The sequence below is a fragment of the Chamaea fasciata genome, unplaced genomic scaffold (assembly GCF_029207755.1).
Source record: "Chamaea fasciata isolate MVZ Bird 193981 ecotype frontalis unplaced genomic scaffold, bChaFas1.0.hap1 SCAF_10, whole genome shotgun sequence".
Classification (NCBI taxonomy): Eukaryota; Metazoa; Chordata; class Aves; order Passeriformes; family Sylviidae; genus Chamaea; species Chamaea fasciata.
The window spans coordinates 15,981,693-16,003,017 of record NW_027094095.1 but is presented as its reverse complement, the minus strand read 5'-3'; the positions used below and the strand labels follow the sequence as shown (position 1 = coordinate 16,003,017).

The following is a 21,325-nucleotide window of genomic DNA, read 5'->3' as shown; positions in this document are numbered from 1 at the left end:
GACAGCACACGAGTGAATCCTGCTGACTCCCAGGAGAGCTGTACCTCTCCTCTGACAGCACAAAGGAGAGAACGACAGGTTTCACCATAGCCCTGACAGAGAAACTGGGGCTCCCCCAGTTACAAATCACAGTGACAGCAATGAGAATACATCTAGGATGAATGACAGACAGTTTCACTGGGCATCACCACCTCCAGCAAATGCACGAAAATCTGCGTGAGCATTTGGTTTAACCTCCTTTCTTCAGAGATGTGATTTTGCTTAACACAATATTCTGGAAAGACTCAAGAGAACAAGTCTTATTATACCTTTAATCCTTGATTTTTGGACAGTGTCCTCAAGGCTTTCCTAAGCAAGTGTTTCTTTAAAAACCTGGTTGTTATTAACAGACACATCTGCAGGTCTGCAGCAGTGTCTGCCTTTTGCCTGCAAGAAGGATGAGCTGCACTCCAGTTACAAAGCCTCCTTCCCTTCGCTACTCTTCATTGCTGTGGAAAAGAAATTGTAGCCATGTGCTCAGCTGTTTGCACCAGTAACAAGGACAGCCAGACACACCAGTGTCCCTCCTATGATCTTAGCTAGGTCACACTGGTAAATCCAGCTACACGAGACAGGATTTTTGGCGTCCCCCTCGCACCTCTGCCGCTCTCCCCTCACAGCTGGAGCCCTCCTGCTCGCACAGCTGCTCCAGCCCGGCGCACACAGAGCTCCAGCCCAGGCTGCTCCCGAGTCCCAACACTTCCCAGACCTAGGTGAGCTCTCCACCCCCGTTCACATAACCAGCCCAGGCTGGAGGGCCCCAGTGAACAGGAGTCCTTGCTCAACTCAGACGGTTTTTCAACTCTGTAAAGAGAATTGGTTTTCTTGTCATTCCCAGCATTTTTTGGATGCTGAAATCCAAGTTACCTTTAAAGAGTACAAAAGGTAACCTACATTGGCTGGGATGTATGCCAAACCATCAAGAACACCATCAAGATGCTCAAGCTATTACTAATCATTATTGATGTATGATTAAAAATAGAATCAACCGATTTTTAAGACATGCTTTTTCTCTGGAGGGGGGGTCACTCAAGAACCTGCCAATTAATCCAAGATTTTGAACACAAATGCCACTTGTAGCTCACTCCTGGGACACCAACCCCTTCCACTGAAGATGGCTAGGTCTGGAGACAAGCAGGCAGGGGCACATCTTCCTTACCCTGTGCAGGACACATGGAACTGAGCAGGCATCTCCCAGCTCCAAAGCAGGGACACACATTCAGGCTCCCAGTCCTATTAACATCTACACTGCTCCCGGCTTGCCAGTGCACCCAGAGCACAGGAACTATTCACTGGCATCCACCTGCCTAAATGCTCATGCACATACCTCCGAAAGAAATGTGTGAAATTTGAGTTTGAACGTACTGATTTTTAAAAAGCTGGGAGAACACACAGCACAAGACTTAATGACCAAAGACTTTGTACTCTTATGCAGTTTCCATTGGAAGAACAGAACTACCAGCAATTCTCAGCCACCTGATGAGTCAACCAGACAAGACACAGACCTGTCTGCTAAATCCTCTAAGATATTGCAAAGATAATAGATGTTTAAATTGATACTAAATAGAGATGCATAGTATGTGGCATATATATATACATGCCAACTAAAATATATAAAATTCAGTAGCTCAACTTTATGCTTAGTATCTTTAATTAGCTGATGATTACAGGGTTTTATTATCAAGAGGACTACAATACTGTGCTTAGTTTTCCAAATTACTCAAAGGAATACTGCAATGAAGCTGCATATAAAATTTTATATGTAACATTAAGTAAGGCCAGCTAAAGGTAGACTGCAACATTCCACATTACATACAAACCTCTTTCCCTGAGAATACTCAGGTAATGAGCAGTACCTTACAGAAGGCCTAATTATGTTAGCACTCCGTGTATTTGCATTCGCCACACAAAATCTGTTTTTTCTAAAAAAGTCTATTTAGATTTCTTTACAAAAGGCATTCCACTGTACATGTTCAATTTGCTTACTACCTTTTTCCTGCATTTCCCTGAGGAACATTTGTATCAAAGAATTATATCTTGATATCTTGATTACCCCAAAGATTACAGATATCTTGAAACACTGCCTCAACTATTCTTATCATATGACAAAGTAAAAATAACTACAAGCCTTACACAGACACTACTGTATATATCATTTGCTTCCAACAATTTCCTCTCTTCATGAAAAAAGAAAGAAATGGGAATGTCCAGAATACAGGAAGTAATTTCCATATTACTCTACATAAAAAAAGAAGTCTGACATAATTGGGTCTGAAATTGTATATGTGGTTTTTAAGCTCGTTTTATAGCATTCCATAGACTCAGTCTCCTTCCTGCTTCAAAGTTAATAGCATTCTAATATGTGTAGAACAAATTAAACCAACTTAGTCAATGACACATGCAGGAGATGTAGCTGGTGAGTCAGCCTGCCATCATGCTCCTTGACAAGCTAAAATCCTAATTCAGGGCTCAAACATGGCTTCGCTACAAACTTCATTTGGGTCATTTACACTAAAAATTCATATAACTGATTTCTGCCAAGGCGTGAGTGAGAAGTCTTCACTTGTGCTCATATTCCCAAATTTTTCTTGTAATATCACCTAATAGCAGTCAGGAATATCATGGCTACCATTCCCTGGCTTCCACTTCACTTGATACATACTAGCTCTCCAAGTCTTTCTGAAACAAAAAAATAAAGCAGTCTAATATCTTAGATTGTATAAAATTTAGGCCATCAAAGCTTTGCATAGCATCATTTTTAAAAACTCATCATCTGACTAACACGTCATGGGGTTTTGATGGTCCCAGAGAAACTTGAAGTGGCAGTTCACATGTACCACTAATGTATGAGGAGTTTTAAAGAGGAACTTTATTAGAAATGTGGTAGCAACCCACTAAAGGTTGAAACCATTGCTCAAAGTCATATGAGTAACATTTCCATCACTGACCAAGTTGTACTAAATTTCATTTCTTTCCAAGAACAATTCCAGGTTGTTAATTACCTCTGCAGTCCCGAGTGGTTTACAGTCTGTCAGGCATTGTCCCAGTGTGCTGAGAAGACAAACTACAGTGCTTTTGCTGACACTACCTTCTGTCCATCTAGAGATGGTCAGAAAATCAGAAAAAGTTTCACGTCTGACATAGGAATGTAACAACCTTCAAGAAACTGAGGCCTTCTTTCAAGGGAAAAGAATTAGATACAGTGCTTTTGTACAAAAGACGGCTGAGAGTTCCTCGGAGCTGCAAGAGAAAGCACTGATGGACTACAGTAAAAACCTTTAACAGAAAACTTCCTTTGTTCTCTTAGACCTCAGTCTGGAAAACTTCTTTGTATTTGAGGTTCAGCATGTCAATGGCACACACATATACGTGAAGGACCATCCCCTTGGCTAACAAAACAGAGGAAACAATCAGATGAATCAGCTAAAATAAAATCAACCATGCCAAGTTTTTTATTATGCAATAGATTGGAAGATTTAGGGGTTTTGTCTTTTCAGTAAAATGCAACTCAATTATTTAACTGGAATTCAAGTATCATCAGGCACTTAAAAAAGTGTAACACACTCTGAAACACATATGTTTATAATTATAGCTACTTTCTACAGATTTTTTTCCCTACTCATTCCCCAAAGCCTAGCTTCCTCCTGGAAAGGAGGCAGGTCTAGCATCTACATTACATTAGGACAAAAATAGACAGAAGTACACAAATGCAGTTAAATTTACTAAAAGCTTTAGGTTTTCGAAGTGAAAAGCAATCGAGTCCTATTTTTAAACACTCACTAATCCTTAATCAATATCAGTGTTTATAACACAACTCTTCATTTAAAAAGGATACAAAATTTACAAGCAGTTAAATTGGTAAGTTTCAAAGGATTTAGTATCTGACACATGAAAACATCTCATTCCATGCAACTTTGTTTACATACTAATAACTCAAGAATTTTCTAGGTCTAGTTCTCCTTTCTACAGAGACCAGAAACTTCTGCCACAACGTGCAGGTTACAACCAGAATGCTCATCTCTCATTTACCAAGCTGTGCACAGCAGTTCCCTTCCCAAAGAGGTGAATGAAATGCGACTTAATGGAGAAACCAAAGGACTTAAGCATGTCCCTTATGCAATATGGTAACACTTAAAACTTTATTAACTACTTCCTATAAGTAAAAAAAAAGTAAAAAAAAAAAATACAGGACAGAGGTTGGTGAGACCCTCACCTTCAGGATATTCCTCTTTCAAATGACCAGCTAAAAGACCAACTTTCTATCAGTTACACTCAAGAGTGAAACACTTTCTAAATGACTGACTGGTAACCAGCCTTTCTTGTGAACTACAGCTCATTGCAACCTGCAGCTTCTGACAGACAAGAAATAGAATGTAAAAGTTTCAGAAGCAAGAAGCATAACTAATTAGTAATTTCCACATAGGAAAGGTGCCCAAGCCATCCAGTAAACAGAGCCGATATAAACACAGCTGCAAACATCAATAGTCAACTCTTTTAACACAATCCATGCCAACATCTGTGGTCCTGCAGAAATATTCCATTTTGCCCACTAATTTACTTACCATAGCCATGATTTGCTTTCACAAGCACTCACAGCATAACTGGAAGCAGTGTATCAGTGTATTCTTATGCTCTGGAAGGGTCTCCCTCCATGCTATTCAAGTCTGTATTAGAGCTCCAGCAGCCTTTGAGCACAGCACAGAGAAATCTAATTTTCCTTAGATATTTAATAAAGAAAAGGGAAATGGCTCTTCAGAGAAATGATGTATCTGCTCATCATCAAATGAAGTCAGTTATGTTCTGATTAGTTGGCCACTGACTTCTGCACTTTTATTTGGAAATAAGGGCCTGTTTACTTCTTTCAAAACAGCCTACTAAAGGAAGAACGCAAAGGAAATCAACAAAACACGGATGATTTTTTGTGTCAGCCTGACACCAAAAAGTTCATGTAAAAATCCCAAGTCCATTTTAACATCATGTGTCTCATTATGGAATTTAAACTTGCTTTTGTAATCTTGTCTTTAGAAAGACCGATCACAATTCTTTCTTCAAAGGGCTGGGAAATACTAAGACCTCAGACAAACTCATTAAGTTCCACCAGTAATGCATTCTAATGGAGGAAAAAAATACTTTGCTCAATAAATATTGAGTTTTAGCTCTGCTGTTTCAGACAGCATAGAAGCTGGAATTTCTTTTTACTATGCCTGGAAGTAGTTCACTGCTTGAGCTACATATAATCAAGAAGAATGCATGAAAAGTGAGAGACATAAAACTAACTTCTACACAACAGTTATGTCAACAGAACATGTCTAAAATGTTAGGTTTTGGCTAACTAATAATTTTTACACCCATTTTAAATGACATTTGACAGTTTTAGCCTTCTATAACAAAAATTACCCATAAGCTCTTCTAACATCTTTTTAGCTACAAGTGCAGAGTTAATTTATGGCAACAGCAATCTTACTGAAAGACTAACCCCATCTGCCAGCCTGATGAAAACAATGAAAAAATATACATAGTTAATGCAGTAGAAGATACTGATAAGTCAGAAGTCTAAGAACATGTTATGATGTCATCAAACAGATATTTAATGCTATACTAAGCATCACTAAGATTTAGTCATGACAATAGGCCATAAGAAACTCAGGAGTTTGGGAAGATCAATAGCTTACCATATGGCAGACCACATTAACACAGCCTACTACCAAAATACCAAATCTGGATTTTTCTTTCTTTCTTTTCCAAAGGACTGAACCATAGAAGCAGAAGCAATACCGGTCAGCCAAGATAATAAAGCAACATAACCCATCAGAGACAGGTAAAGTTTGTTCAGGCAAAAGAACAAAGAGATATTTGATGATGGCTTTTGGCTGCTTTCCAAGTTGGAAATTAGGACAAAATAGGTGTCCACAGTCATTCTATCACACCACCTTCTTCTTGTCCAGAATAAAGACCCACCCTTGTATTCTGCTTCAACCCCAAATATACAACTGTCTGGCTGGGACTGGGGAGGATCACTTCTACAGACAATTAGCAAATAAAGTTGACAGAAACGCTGTCACCATCATCCCTGTCATCATGACTGAAAGGAGATCCATTGCCTGAACCCTAGAGCAGGCTCAGCACTTCCTAGGCTGTCCCCAAAACACCACTTGATGGCTAAACTGAATAGTTCCCAGAGTTCTCACAAGACTACATTAAGAGTAACTACGGAAAAGTTACAATTCACTAAATGCCTTCTGCTGCTCTGAGCAGACGGTTCCTGTGCGCACACACACACAACAAAAACATGTCACAACCACGTGTAAAATGAGAGGAGCAGAGCAGGGCCCAGGCACTGCCACCACCAACTCCCATCTCTTGCAACCACCACCTGCTGGAGAAGGAAAGGATGCACTGCAATGCACAGACACTTGAGCAGAGATCACTACAATGAAAGCAAGACAGTATTCCCAACTTAAAGGAATCCAAACACCCGCAACACGTCGAGTGTTACAAACACAGAAGGCACAAAGCTTGAATTCAGCATGCTACCTACAAACCTCAGTGACATTCCAGAACTTCAGGGAACGCATTTAACAACACAAAATTACAAATTACTGTAATATTTACTATTTGCCTTTTCTAAAACTATTACTATTTTAATTTGGTCTAGAAAAAAGAATAAAATAAGAGACTATAATCAAGGCCGGGATAGGTTTGTTTAGAAAGCAACATTCATAAACTCAGGGTTAGTTTTTATTATTGTTTCTTGGATCAACCAGAAAATATTTTCTTATAAACTATGCACTTGACACTTAAAATTATGTACAAAATACTAAATTCTGTCTGTATCTTAAGCATTAGAATTTCTTTTTTCTACAAGTTAAGGAAACTTAAGAGTAAGAAAGGGTAAACATAATCTTAAGTAAGCATACCCCCAACTCAGCTGTTTTCCCCCTTCTAAATTGTGATATTACAACCATGAAATAGCAAAGTAAGCATTTCTGTTTTCCAAAATTCTCTGACAAATGACTTGTCTTCCCATTTTTAAAACTTCTGTGTTTACTCTCAGTCTTACCCAGAAAATAAACTGACAGTAACTGTTTAGGCATGTCACTTTCTCCATCCCTTCTTCTGCCATAAATCTGGAAGGGCTTTTCTCCTGTCTCTTCCTTTCAACTACTCCAACCACCTCCTGCCTACTTGTTCAACAGCAATTAAACAAGTCCACAGAAGACAAAGATAATGAAAAGCAATTTGAAAAAAAACCCAACCAAACAAACCAACATAACCAAAGCAAAATATCCAAGTCACCAGCTGTAGCTCAAGAAGTCCTTAAGCCTCAACCTGCGGGAGTGTAGGAAGAGATATGGGAAGGAAGTAGGGCTGTTCTGTTGAAGCTTTCTTCTCCAAACATCTGTTCCTCTTCCACGTACTGTGGGGCTGGATGGACACTCAGTGACAATCACTACAGCTGCTGTCAGCCCACTTGATAAAATTCAGGCAATGCTGACTCATAATACTGAGTGCTTTCCTCCTGATCATGCCCTTCTTTCACTGGCTGTCTCTATTTCCTCTCCTAATCCTTACTTGAGAAAGAACTCATATCTATGCATTTCAAAATAAGCCCTAAATCTTTATAAGCATAAATAGAGAGCTGTACAATTGTGATCAAAGCTGACAACTCACACTGGGAAAGGGAAGAGAAATAAACAGGCACACTTATACAAAGCATTTTAATGCTATCTACCAGTAAGCCAAACAAGAGGAAACTGCCATCTCTTTTAGGCATGCAAAGCAAAGTGAATTTAAAAAATATATATAAATATATATATATAATTGTTTTGCAAATACTTTTGGAGATAAGTAAAACATATTGAATATTATCTGTCCTTCCCTGTATCAGTGTCTCCTTTCTAAGTCTTTTGTATATGCTCTTTGAAAAAGAAAGAGCTATCCTAGACTGATGTGGAATGCAATGTTTTGATACAGGCAGTGTTAATGGCAGCACAGGCTGGAAATTGAAACAGCATAAACCAACTTCTCGTTTGCTACAAAATTGCTTTATCAATGCCGACGATTAGCAGGTGTTACATGGAAGCACAGAAGCACGGCCATAACTGAATAACTAAACCTGGAATATATAACAAGTAGCCAGAACATTATTATCGACTTTCTACCCTCATTATATAATCACGTTCAGGCCGATGCAGCACGAGTCCTCGCAACTGAAAACTGAAAATTATCTCGCTCGAGACTGACAGACGCGCGGGTTGCCGGCTCGGCGTTACGCCGATAAGCCAAGGAAGAACCGGCCCTCTGCAGACAGACCCGCCGGAGGCTGCCCGGGCCGCGGCCCCTCCCGCGGCCGGCGCCTCCGGGCACTTGCACCGCGCCCGCTGCCCACTCGCGTCCCGCCGGGCCGAGGCGCGGAGGGGCCGGGACACGCCGGCCCCGCGGCCCCCGAGCCGGGCAGGGCCGCGCAGCGCGGCCTCCCCTCACCCGGCGCGGACGCTCCCTGCCCGGCAGCGCCGCCCGCGCCGCCGCCCACCGCGCCGGGAGGGCCCGGGCGGGGGCGGCCGGCGCTGCCCCGACACGGCTCGGCCCGGCCCCGCCGCCGCCGCCCGAGGGGACGGGACGGCGCGGCCGCGATCGCCGCGCCCCGCCCGGGCCCGGCCGCCCCCCGCCCCCCGCGGCGGGGCCGCGCCCGGCGCGCCTCACCTTGGGAGCGCTGCCCGCGGCGGGAGGCGGCGGCGCGTGCGGGCATCGGCGTCCGCGCCCCGCCGAGCCCCGCGCGCCGCTCCGCCGGCCCCGGCTCCCGGGCCACGTCCCTGCCCGCGCCGCGCGCAGGCGCACTGGGCGCGCGGCCGCCGCCAGGGGCGGCCCCGGCCCCGCGGGCCCCCCGGGAGGGGCGGGCGGCGGCTCGGACCCGCCGCGCTGCCTGCGGCCGGCCGGAGCCCCCGGCCCGCCGGTGGGAACCCACCGGCGCCGCTCCCGGCCGCCGCCGCGAGTCCTCGCCCCGGGTCTCGGGGGTCCCGGTGCCGTACGCTGGAAGGCCGGGCGCCGAGCCGTCCCCGCGGCGTGCGGGTCGCTGGCGTGCTGCCCTCGCGCGGGTCCCCCGCCGTGTCACCGCCGCCGCCCCCGCGCGGCCCCGGGCCGTGAGCCGAGCCCCCGCACGGCCCCGGGGCGCCGCATCCCCGCCGCCCGCGCTCGCTCCTCACGGCAGCGGCACGAAGGCACCGTGAAGCCCCCGCTCGGCGGAAGGCTGGGGATGTGGTGTAATCGGCGTCTGCCCAGGCATTTCCACAACGCCGTCTGTGCACTAGAAGCCGCGTACAGTAACGCGTTCTCCGGGAGCACCACCGCCTCGGGCTAGACGGGCCCGTCCCTGCACACATTTGTCAGACACGTTTCAGCCAGATGCCGATTCGGTTACACAAACAGCAGAGAGGCTGCCTGCCCGGAGCAGCTCCCCGTCTAATAATGAGCCCATTCGCCATTGTCCTTCTACAGTGAGTAGACACTCCTAGACAAAACCGTCCAGAAATTTTCATTTGGAAGAATTCTAACAAAAGCTTTAATAAATAATTTTTATTTAAAAAATATTTATGAAAATAATTCCAACACTACCAGAATACATACAGTACTCTACAACACTACATTATGGTCAAGAACGCAAAGAATACACTCTTTTAAAAAAGCATGCTGCAATAGCAGGGATAGGTTATCGCCAGGCCTTCAGCCAAACTCTTTTTTCATTGAAATAAGGCTATCACTCCTCCAAGCAATAGCAAAAAAAAAAAAAAAAAAAAAAAAAAAATCCAAAACAATTTCTACAAGTGACAGCCTGGGTCAGTCCAGTTACACATAGCAGCTTTGCTGCCTTGAGTCCTCTACAGACAAACAGGGAGAGAGTCCCTGCTTGCAGGAGATGCTGCTCAAGCATCAGTTTTGCCAGTCCAAGAGACTCACAGATACTAGACGTTGCTCTAAAACCCCTGCTTGATACCTTGCTCTCCAGAACACACCTAAGTAAAAATACCACATACAAGAAAAATTGAGAAATAGCATTAAAGGAAAAAAAAAGAAAGCTTGTACTTTTCCCGTATCCATGTGTCGTGAATAAAAGGTACTTCATTAAAGCATTGAAAATACTAGCTTTTACCTTAACGTGCTCAGAGCGCGTGTGAATAGTAGTCACTCTTCCAACAAACATTATCACTAAAAGCCAGAGGAAAAAATGGCCAGTGGAGCCATTCACCCTGAATTTTAAGAGATGCTGGGGGTGGGGCTAATAAACCCAGCAGGAGTCTCCCTTTTGCAGGGTGGCAATCAGCAAGAAAGCACGTGGGTGTGGTAGGTAAACAGGCTGATTTTTGCTGTGGTGAGCTATTTGAGGACGAAAAAGTCTTCTTGCAGAGAAGAGCCAGAAATCGACCTTGGTTTTCCTCGTTTAACAAAAAGACCAACAAATCTTGCTTATGATACCATTTGTGAGCCATTTGTCATGGAAGTAATTGCCCAGTAGTAGCAGCAGACTTTTTGAAGACTGTGGATTTATATGCCAGAGGGAAGAAAAAACAATGTGCTCTGCTAGAGATATTTTCTGTACAAATTGAAAAGCACATAAAATTCTGAACTTTCTAAAATTCATTCTTAGATCACAGAATCATTTTTCATTTAGGTTGAAAAGATCTCCAAGATCATTGAGCCCAACCTCTGATCACCACCTTATCGATTAGTCCGAGGCACTAAGTGCCACATCCAGTCATTTCTTGAACTCCTCCAGGGATCATGACTAATGCCACCTCCCTGGGCAGCCACTTCCAAAGCTTAACCACCTTTTCAGTGGAAAAATTCTCTCTGATATTCAACCTGAACCTCCCCTGGCACAGCTCCAGGCTATGTTCTCTTGTCACTAGTTGCCAGGGAGGAGAGACCAATCTCCATCTTGCAACATCCTTTCAGACAGTTAAATTTACTTCCGAAGCTAGCAGGTCCCTGCCAAGTAGCAACCACGCTGGCACTTGTCTGATACAGTAAACATTTATTTTTTTATTTTATTTTCTTGGTAAGTTATATCAAATTAATATTTTTTAAATATTGGCTTATGTATCACTAGCAAAGTGGATTGTTGGGGTTTTATTTTTAGCGAAATGAATGAGCATAACCAGACAAATGCATGAGGAATGAAGATTCACTATTGTCTGACAATGTCAAGAAACCTGTTACCACCTGACCTGTTTGATCCAGTGTATATATATATATATATATATATATATATATATATATATGTGAGTGTATATATATATATATATATATATGCAAATCTATATTCTTGCTTTAATTCATCAAATATCAATAATCCCAAGGAGCTATAATATTTTGTAATAACAGTATTCAGTTGAGATTTTGGTTGGTTTGATGTTTTTAATTACTTGCTGCTTGATCGGTTGTGAGAATTTTCCCTAGAAAATGATGGGAATTAAAATCCTATAACATGTACATAATTGGTGGCTTTTAAAAAGACAAAATCTATGGATTTTTTTTTGTTTAAGAACCCCTTCTCTGTGACATATCCCTGGCTAATAGCTACCCAGACATTTAACATAAGGAGACTTGGAAGCGATCATGCATTATGTGCGGACATTAGTTGATAGCAATATTATTTTCCCCTCAGAATTGTGTTTCTCTGATATCACAGAATCAAGTTGGAAAAGACCTCAGAGATCACAGAGTCAGAGGTTTGCCTGAACACCACTTTCAACTAATCCATAGCACTGAGTGCCATGTCCAGTCATAAACCCCTGCAGGGAGGGTGTATCCACCACCTCCCTGGGCAGCCCATTCCAACGTCCCGTCACTCTTTCTGTGGAGAAAATCCTCACAATGTCCATCCTAAACCTCCCCTAGAGTGCAGCTTCAGACTACGTCCTGCTGTCCTATTGCTGGTTGCCTAAGAGGCCGATCCGCATGTGGCTACAACCTCCTCTCAGGCATTCGTAGAGAGTGATACAGTCTCCCCTGAGCCTCCTCCTCTCCAGGCTAAACCCCAGCTCCCTCAGCCGCTCCTCACAGGATCCATTGCTTCTCCAGACTCGTCCCCAGCCCCGTTTCCCTTCCCCGGACTCCAGCATCAGCACCTCAGTGCCTCCTCCTGAAGTGACGGGCCCCGGCGGGAGGCAGTGCTGGAGATGCGGCGGCGCCCGCGGGGCTCCGGGCCCGTGCTCCGGGGACTCCGGGGGCTCGGCGGGGCTCCGGGCCCGTGCTCCGGGGACTCCGGGGGCTCGGCGGGGCTCCGGGCCCGTCCTCCGGGGACTCCGGGGGCTCGGCGGGGCTCCGGGCCCGTCCTCCGGGGACTCCGGGGGCTCGGCGGGCCGTGCAGTGAGCGCTCCCGGCGTGAGTCGCCCGTGCCCGGCGGCTCCGCCGGGAGCGGCCTCGGTCGGTCCGCCGGGCCGGCAGGGGGCAGCACGGCGAGCGCGCGGCCCCGCCCCGCCGGGCAGGGCAGGAGCTGCGGCTGCGCGGGGCGCGCGGCCTTTTCCCGTTTGCTGCGGAGAGCAGTCGTTGTGCGGAGCGGGCCCCGGCCTGAGGGACCGGACAGTGCCTGGCACGATGGTCGGTACCGGCACGGGGGGGCTCGGGGGCATCGCGTCCGCCGTTCCGCGTCCGCCGCGCCGCGCCGCCCGCACGGATGAAGCCCGATTGTCGCGGGCTCGGGGCGGCCGCCCGGCGCCGGCGTGGCGATGGCTGCCGTTCTGCCGGGGCTGGCCGCGGGCGGCTCGAGGGGCTCCAGCGGGGCCCGGCCCGGCCCCGTTACCGGCTGCGCTGTCCCATGGGCCGCGTCCTGCCGGGTCCCGCCGGCGGCGGCTGGGTCGGGGCCGAGCCGCGGGGCCGGGGCTGATACAGCCCCCGGTGCCCTGCGGCAGCCGCGCCGGGCCCCGGGGTGCGGGTGTCGGCCTGGCTGAGGGCGGGGGGCTGCAGGGGAAGCGGCTCCGTGGCAGAACGGGTCGGAGAAGCCCCTGGCTGTGCGGGAGTGACAGGAAATAAGCACCGTCACTGCTCCGGTCCGTGCGTTCGGGCCTTCAGTTCAAAGATACTTGGATAAAAGATACACTTTGGTTTTTTCTTAAAACACTGGTTCCTGTGGGAGGGGTAGAATTTATGGGGTTTGATGTGCCGGGTGGTTTTTATCTAAACACAAGAAAATCTGTTTAAATTCTGATTGCACTATATTCATGGCACATTTAGATAGAATGGTCTTGGTTTACAGGGTTATATGTTAATAACACGTAGTTCATGTTTCTTATCCAAGGGGTTTGTGAAGGTTGTCAAGAATAAGGCGTACTTCAAGAGATACCAAGTGAAATTCAGGAGAAGGAGAGGTATTATTAAATTCCCTGTAACACACTATTAAATGGCCTTGATGAATATTCCTACTTTGTTCATGCATTTTGCCCGCTGCAACTGTTGTTTTTCAGAGGGAAAAACTGATTACTATGCTCGCAAACGTTTGGTAATTCAAGATAAAAACAAGTACAACACTCCTAAATACAGGATGATTGTGCGCGTTACCAACAGAGACATCATCTGTCAGGTGAGGCCTGCGGTGTTTGCTGCTCACCTGCCAGCCTTGCCGGCGTGAAGGCAGCACAGAGAGGGAGGCTTGGAGCACCTGGGGTTTCTTAGGCCAGATCTGCACAGTGTTTGTATTGTAAAACAGCTCCTTAGAGGAGGGCAGTCTTCAGTGTTATCACAACTTCAGTTATAAACGATGTGCATTGTAGAAAAGAAGTTTTACAAGTGTTAGCACTTCGCCGTGAAGTTATTTGCAGTGTAGGATTGTACTGCTTTAGTGGTGCTGGGATAAGTAGAACATTTTTGGGAGGGGGAAGATGTTTTGGTTTTTGGGGGTATTTTCTATATTTAAGGGGCTTCAAAAAGAGGCCTTTTTTGCTTGGCTGAAGATAACCAAGCTGCATTCACTTGTGCTGGATCTAAAGGTGCCTTCCTGTCTGAGACTTCAATTTCTGTGATGTTGTGTGGCTCACATAAAGCACTGAGGCCTGATGATGGCTTTCCTGTGAGATCAAAGGAGACTGGTGAACAGGAACTGTAGGCACTTTTTCATGGTCATTAAGTATGTGGCTGTGTGTAGCATCATATGCAGTTCCTCACTGTGGCTCACTTTTCTTGTCTAATTTTTAGAATGTTTTGACTAATTTTGAAGTTAAAAACTTAGGAATGCTCGTTGTGTAATAAATATATGTTGTTGAGCTCCAAAAAGAAACAGCTAAGTTTAACTTCTTTTTTCATAGAGTAGTTACCTGTTGGGAACAGTCAGTTCAGTCATTAATGAGGTTATTTTATCTTTGAAACTCAAAATGAAAATCAGTGGTGGCAGGGGCTTACATCTGACTAATAGTGCCCTTCTAGTATGTCAGAATCCTGCAAAAAAAGGGACAATGTTTGGATGTAGAGAGGAGGTGTGAGAGTCAAAAGGAAAAGGTTCTGTACGTGAAAGGTACAGCAGAAACATATCTGGTAGTCCTGTTGTCCCACAGGAGACCCTGGGGTGATGATGGCCTCAGACCATGATTGATAAAATCATTCCATAAGGTTAGTAACAGTGTTACCTCAAAGTGTCACATGCTTCTTGTATTTTTTGAGATGTATCAGGAGACAGGACGGAATTCATCCACGTTCATAATGATTCTTTGAAAGGTTGCTTTTGTAGGCAGTTTCTGTGCTATTGATCTGTGTGGAAAGGGTTGTTGCTGACAAACATTTTAGCTGGCCTAATACAGATTTCAATTCTTTGTGTTTTTCTTGAGGAGTTGATTACCTCTTTTGCAAAAACAAACCACAAGGGGTGGGGGGAGGAACAAATAAACAACCCCTCAGCAAACCCAAGCAGCGCCACTCCTTGGGCTTGCATGGAGAGGTTGACAGTTTTTTGCACGCTCGGATCCAGTGTTGGTGTTGGCCTGAGCGGGTGTCAGAGGAGCAGCGCAGGGAGCCCCAGTGGTGCAGCACTAACGTTTGTGTGTTGGCAGATCGCCTACGCCAGAATCGAGGGGGACATGATCGTCTGCGCCGCCTACGCCCACGAGCTGCCCAAGTATGGCGTCAAGGTTGGCCTGACCAACTACGCCGCTGCCTACTGCACCGGCCTGCTCCTGGCACGCAGGGTATGTACGGCACGGCCTGCCTGCTCCCTCAGGGAACGGAGAGACCACGGCCTTCACTGGTGTGTCAGCACACCTGAGGCTTGGGGCTTCTCAACATCTAACTTTTGCTCTTTACCATAATAGATTTGACGTGTCTTGTGACCGTCAAGTTACAGTGAGAGGTATGACAGCATGCAGCCTCAGCTCCAGCAGCCCACTTTTATGTCTCAGCCCTTAAGTTTGGTGGAGGGAGGATAAAAAAGTAAGAAGTGCACCTTGTCGAGTTCAAGAACTTGAAAACAACTACCATCCATTTTCCACAGGTGTTCATGAATAAGTCTTAAGTTCAGTGGTGTGTGTACCTGTAGGAACAGAAGGTTGGAACTGAACAGATGCACTTACAGTGGTGGTAAAAAGCTTTGTCAGTAGTATTAGGTGCATACTTTTTGTAAAGAAATTTGTTTAAAACATGATTCTACTTCAAATTCACATTTAAAGTAGTGGTAATTCTACATTATTATCGATAAATGGAGGGGATTTCAAAAGTGCGTTTTCTTTCCCCACAGCTTTTGAATAAATTTGGCCTTGATAAAATCTATGAAGGCCAAGTTGAAGTCACTGGTGATGAATACAATGTGGAGAGTGTAGATGGGAAGCCTGGTGCTTTTACGTGCTACCTGGATGCGGGTCTTGCCAGAACTACCACTGGAAACAAAGTCTTTGGTGCTCTGAAGGGTGCAGTGGATGGGGGGCTGTCTATCCCTCATAGGTAATGTGTGTTACAAAGAATCTCTCCAGGATTAGCCTGAGATGCCTCTGTATGTCACACTCTACTTACACTAACCAATTTATGCTGAAATAATTTTGTACTGACATGGTAATAGTTATGTAATTAGGTTCTGTGTTTGGAGGGGTTTTGTTGGTTGGTTTTTAATCTACAAATGCAATTCTGGTAGTGCTGCTGGGAATCTTACAGCTGTTAAGAGATGTTATGAAACTTATAGAAACTAAAGAGCTGTCTTGTTGCTTTTACTAAAAATCAAGTGAATGCCCTCATCACATCTTGGAAGGGTATTTGCTTGGTTTAAGTCTTCACCAAGTTGTGTGAAGGTATTTGTTTCACTGTGAAAAAACTACATACCAGATACAAACTCACTGGTGCTTCGTATCATACAGTTCTCAATACAACAGTAAGTCTGAGCAGTCCACCTTCATTTAGGATTTCCACATGGATATTTTGACTGTTGCCTAGCACTGATATCACAGCTGAGTGCTACTTTCTGCTAGCAGCAGTGGAGGAAAGAAAATCTTGAGATCTTCTGTGTTTTTCTACCCTCTCTCATGCTGTCCTATTCTTGGCTAACTGTCCAGTTTCTTTGACTTGGCTGCTACATGATGATACTTGCAGTGACTGAACACACTGTAGTTGGTCCATGGTGTGTATTTGATGTACTGCAGTGTTTCAAGACGGGACTGATGGCAGCTGAGATGAACTAAAAACTTCTATTTTTATTTTTGCTTAGAGGGTCTATCCCTCAGTTATCTGTAGGAGAATCTGATGTGTCAGTCATTTCAGTGTGCATCTTGGCTGTGAATTAGAGCCTTAACGTGACTGTCCCTGCTGTTTGACAGCACCAAACGTTTCCCTGGCTACGACTCGGAAAGCAAAGAGTTCAATGCTGAGGTTCACCGCAAGCACATCATGGGGCAGAACGTGGCCGATTACATGCGGTACCTGATGGAGGAGGATGAAGATGCTTACAAGAAACAGTTCTCCCAGTACATAAAGAACAATGTAACACCCGACGGGGTAAGAGTTATCCAGCTGGAGCTTGGGGACTTGAATGGAGGTGCTGATAGGGACTTTTGTAATAATGCAAATAAGTCTGATATGTAAAGTTATGTGACTCGTATTGTATGTTACCCGTGCAAAGAAATTTTTTTTTTTTCCTTCATTAAGGGCTCTGTAATATAGTGTAGAAAGTGGGATCTTTTTGCCTGCTGTGAAACTTAATATTCTGCCTATAAACCCAGGCTTACAGGATCTAAATCTGTGCTGGACCACTTTCCCCCCTCCCCAACAAAGAAACTAAATTAGAAGTTTCTGTAGAGAGACTCTGTCTTTCTTTATCCTGTATTTCTGTAGGTGTGGTGCTTGTAATGCTCTGAGTGAGCATGTGGTTGTGGGTCAAGTCTGTGGTACTGTTAGTGTGACCCCAGAAGGGAATTCTGCTATTCCAGGTGAATAGAGAGAGCCCAAGGTAGCATTTCATCGAAGTCTAGATTGTAAACCACTTTATTTTAGTACTGCTTCTCATTTTAGAATAAATAAAATACTAGAAGATGGGTAAGAATACAGAGCTGCTTCTTCTACTTTTTCCAAGTATTAAATTCCTTCCAGATGGCTTGTCCTGCTGCCTGTAATATTCTTGCTTGGTTCTCCTAGTGAGTGATCTTGGAGCTTTAAAACATAGCTCCCTCATATACCCTTTTTAGGCTACAGCAAAGTTCATTCTCTATCCCTTCATTTCAGTGGGGTTTTGGGGTTTTTATAAATTTAACTAGTTGCTATTTTTTTCTGACAAATTCTAAAAAGTAATGTAAATGCCAACTTCATCTCTTTTCTAAGCAAACAGCAGTTATAGCTTGTATTCAAATGAAGTGAGTCTAGGACTTAGGTCATTAGACAGACACTTGCTTTTTGTACATCTAAAAAGTTTTTCACAGCTGAGATCTAGTGGTCTTAATTAACCACCAGCAAAAATATTGTTAAAATTTGTGCCATTATGGAGCCAGAGTTGCCTTTAGGACAGAGCAGCATTATTGCATGCCTGGGGACAATGCAGGCACAGGGATCTTGGATTTCTGATAAGCCTACAACTGGACCACTATGATCAATTTCATTTAATTCTTTTTTTCCCCCCAAGATGGAAGAAATGTATAAAAAAGCCCATGCTGCTATACGGGATAATCCAGTTCATGAAAAGAAACCCAAGAGAGAAGTCAAGAAAAAGAGGTAAAATTCTCATTCTTTTTAACATCTGTGTAACTTTTCTGTTGGTGATATTTTAGCTACAGTAAAACAAGTAATGCAGTTGTGTCACTAGCCACGTGTTCTGGACCAGATTGAGATACAAGCAGTTCTATATAACTTTGGAGTTAACTTTAGCAGTAGGAATATGAAATTCAAGAGCTCTTAACTATTTAAAAAATCAAAGTAAAGAATGCTTGTGGCTTGAATAGCTGGAACGGTATATCTTCAGGTCCCAGTGTTTTCAGTGGGAAAGCTGCTTCTCTTCAGCTGAGAGCTCATTGACTATTTTGTCAGTACCAAACTATTTTAAGGGTGTGGGATAAAAGAAAGCAAGACACAGCTATCGCACTGGTCTTGATAATATCTCTACTTCAGTCACAGAGAGTACAGAGTTTCCTTCTAGAGAAATCAGAACTGTCCAGCCATGCTTGTTGTGGTGCCCTAACTACAGCCCGTGATCATTATGAGGAAATAAAGCATGTTACAGAAGTGGGAATATATTCCCCACTGCACTCTTAATCACAGTTGTGATGCACTGCTACGTTTTTGCTTTGAATCTACTGCACGCTGTGCTTGCATTGCAGATGGAACTGTCCCAAGATGTCTCTGGCCCAGAAGAAAGACCGTGTTGCTCAAAAGAAGGCCAGCTTCCTCAGGGCCCAGGAGCGCAGAACTGAGAGTTAAGACAACTTCCACAGTTCTCTGTGAAGCTTTCGAAAAAGCAGCAATAAATTTATTGAGGAAGCAACTGTGTAAGACCAGCTTATTTATATCGTTTATAAAAATACAGAATATTTTTTATGATCTAGATATTCTGTACCTGAAAGGGTTTTTTCCTCCCCTCTCAAAGTACAGTGTGAATTGAGTTTTCACAGAGAAGAGAGGTGACAGGCTTCAAAGACCAAGGCTGCTGCATCAGAATTACTTCTATAAGATGGAGAAGGAAGTCAATGCGATTAATTTTTGGCATGGTTAGTATCAATGACTAAATATAAGAGCTTGCTGCTTCTAACTAGAGAAAGATTTAAATTTTTTTAAAGGTCTGTACCTGTCCTTCACAATTCTTTCAGCATACTTCATGTTTAGGAGGAGTCTGGATGTAGCTCAGGAAAAAATCAAGAGTAGTCACAGAAGGTTCTAAAGCCTGTGCCCAAAGGTAACCTTGGGCTTTCAGGCACTTAGCACCTCCAAGCTTTGGCTGCTACTGAAACAGGTACTGTCTTGAGCTGAATACTTCACATTGTTTAGTTGATAAGAGAATTCACTTCAAGTTGAATGCATGGGCATAGGTACAGAGGCCTTCTTAAGGAAACATGAATGAGATTCCCTGGCAGTTACACACCAGAGCCTTTCCCCTTGACTCACCACGCAGCCAGACCTTGTTCCCTTCCAGTTCACCCGTGGCGTTTCCTTAGCAGAGCCCACATCATCTTGTTCCACAAGGCAGTTTATGCCTCGTGCAGGAACAACTCAAGAAGGTCCCTCTGAGGAGCACCCCTGGGCTTTGATATCCTCACAATCACCCCCTCCCCCTGATGCCAGTCTCCATCTCCTCAGTCTTCTCCTGCCTCCCCCCTCCATGTCCATCCACTGATCACCAGCATTCATCTCCTTATCCTAAAGGGCAGCCCCTCCCAGAGTGTAGTCTGTTTCCCTCTGCAGCTTGCAGGCTGAGCCACCTGGCAGAGAAGTATTCCTCACCAGCCTCGTCCTGCCCTGCTTCTTTGCCTCCTCCCTCTCAGTTTCATAGGTATTTCTGTGTGCCAATGGGTTTCCCATTAGACTCAAACTGTTTGCACAGTTGAACATGAGTCAAGTAGGCTACATGGAGGAAGGTTTTGCTCTGAGATACTGGTAGTTGGTGTAAATGCTGCCATTGAAAAACAGAGGCCTGTGATTTATTGTAAACAAAAGTGTATTTTTTTTCCAACGAAATCTTCAACTTGATGCCACAGTAATAAAAATCAAGATTTTTACAACAAACTGCACTATTAAACATATTCTCCAGTTGTTAAGATACCCAATGATGCTGGGTATTTTAAGTAATCTGCCCAAATAGCAGTCACTGTCAGATTTTTTTCACCAAGAACATGACCACTTCACACTTTTAGTGCATTGCTGGTTACAAATACTTTAGTTCATAGTTGGAGCACATTAGCAAGTTCTAGACAATAATTAGCATGAGCATAGTATTTCTTAAACTAAAAGGCTGATGTTCACAAAACAATCTTAACCCAAGCTGCATATTATTACATCTGGTATAGAGAAATTACTTTATTGTGGTCCTGTGCTTCAGTGTCATCATTCTAGGAATGCATTTAAGACAGGAATGCATTTAAGAGCAGTTAATCTTTCAAATACTTAAAGCTTGTTCTTAACTCTGTTGAAAATGAATTAATGGACCAGGATTCAGAAGTGTACAGATAACTGCCATTAAAACATAAAGATTGAACAACTTTATACCTAAAGCATTTATAAATTAAACATTCAACAGTTAAGTATTGAGCATGTATTCAGGTGTATTATGGGCATCCAATTCTGCATAATTATGAACACAGATGTAAATCTGAAAGGTACAAGGGTGCAGATTAAAGGTGGGAGAGTGGTCATGCTTTGTAGAGTGCCAGGATCAGGTGATGTTTATTTACTCATGACTTGAGTCTTAACAGTGACTCATAGATGCTACTAGAAAAGAAAAAGAATAGTAACACACTGCAGCTCACTTAGTAACAGCTAGGAATGAGCTGGTAAATATCTCATAGGCTCCCATTTGAGCAATATTGCACAATCCTGAACAATTCAGCTTCTGTCTTAAAATTCAGGTCTAGCTCTTGCTTATGTATTCCCTGCAGTAGTTAAGAAGATTGAAGTACAGATCTGTAGCTAAATGTGGAGGGACAGTAAAGAGGCAAGATTATCCACAACTATTGTTTCTCATGTCATACAGCAGACTCCTACACTACACAAACTTCCTTTCTAACTGCTTGGACATGTCGGCTATTCAATATTTTTAAAAATTAACTTCAGTTTTCATACTATAGCTTACTCTGCAAAGTCCTTGGTTTTCACTATTTGCTACAGCTTAATTTAGGTTAAAGGTTTC

At 44.2% G+C, this 21,325-nt stretch overlaps 2 protein-coding genes and 1 non-coding gene across 6 annotated transcripts in view; 2 read left to right on the top strand and 1 right to left on the bottom strand.

Annotated features, from left to right (window-relative positions):
• EVI5 (ecotropic viral integration site 5) overlaps window positions 1–10,283 on the bottom strand; it is a 74,047-nt gene extending 63,764 nt beyond the window's left edge. For 3 of the 4 annotated variants that reach the window (XM_066192456.1, XM_066192458.1, XM_066192459.1), the window contains exon 1: window positions 10,187–10,283. In XM_066192456.1, the coding sequence (XP_066048553.1) occupies window positions 10,187–10,237 (51 nt within the window). In that variant the 5' untranslated portion in view covers window positions 10,238–10,283. Of the gene's footprint in view, window positions 1–8,742; window positions 8,850–10,186 lie in introns of those variants that run through there. The other variant, XM_066192461.1, reaches the window with a different exon arrangement.
• A 2,271-nt stretch (window positions 10,284–12,554) lies between these two features.
• Window positions 12,555–18,970, top strand: RPL5 (ribosomal protein L5). Its single transcript, XM_066192463.1, has 8 exons — window positions 12,555–12,636; window positions 13,334–13,403; window positions 13,500–13,615; window positions 15,075–15,209; window positions 15,755–15,957; window positions 16,821–16,998; window positions 18,116–18,204; window positions 18,807–18,970. The coding sequence occupies exons 1-8, from the start codon at window positions 12,634–12,636 to the stop codon at window positions 18,904–18,906; spliced, it is 894 nt and encodes a 297-aa protein (XP_066048560.1). The 5' UTR covers window positions 12,555–12,633; the 3' UTR covers window positions 18,907–18,970.
• Window positions 16,576–16,672, top strand: LOC136294968 (small nucleolar RNA SNORD21). The gene has a single exon (XR_010722555.1). It is a non-coding gene; the product is annotated as a small nucleolar RNA SNORD21 (small nucleolar RNA).
• Window positions 18,971–21,325: the final 2,355 nt, after the last annotated feature.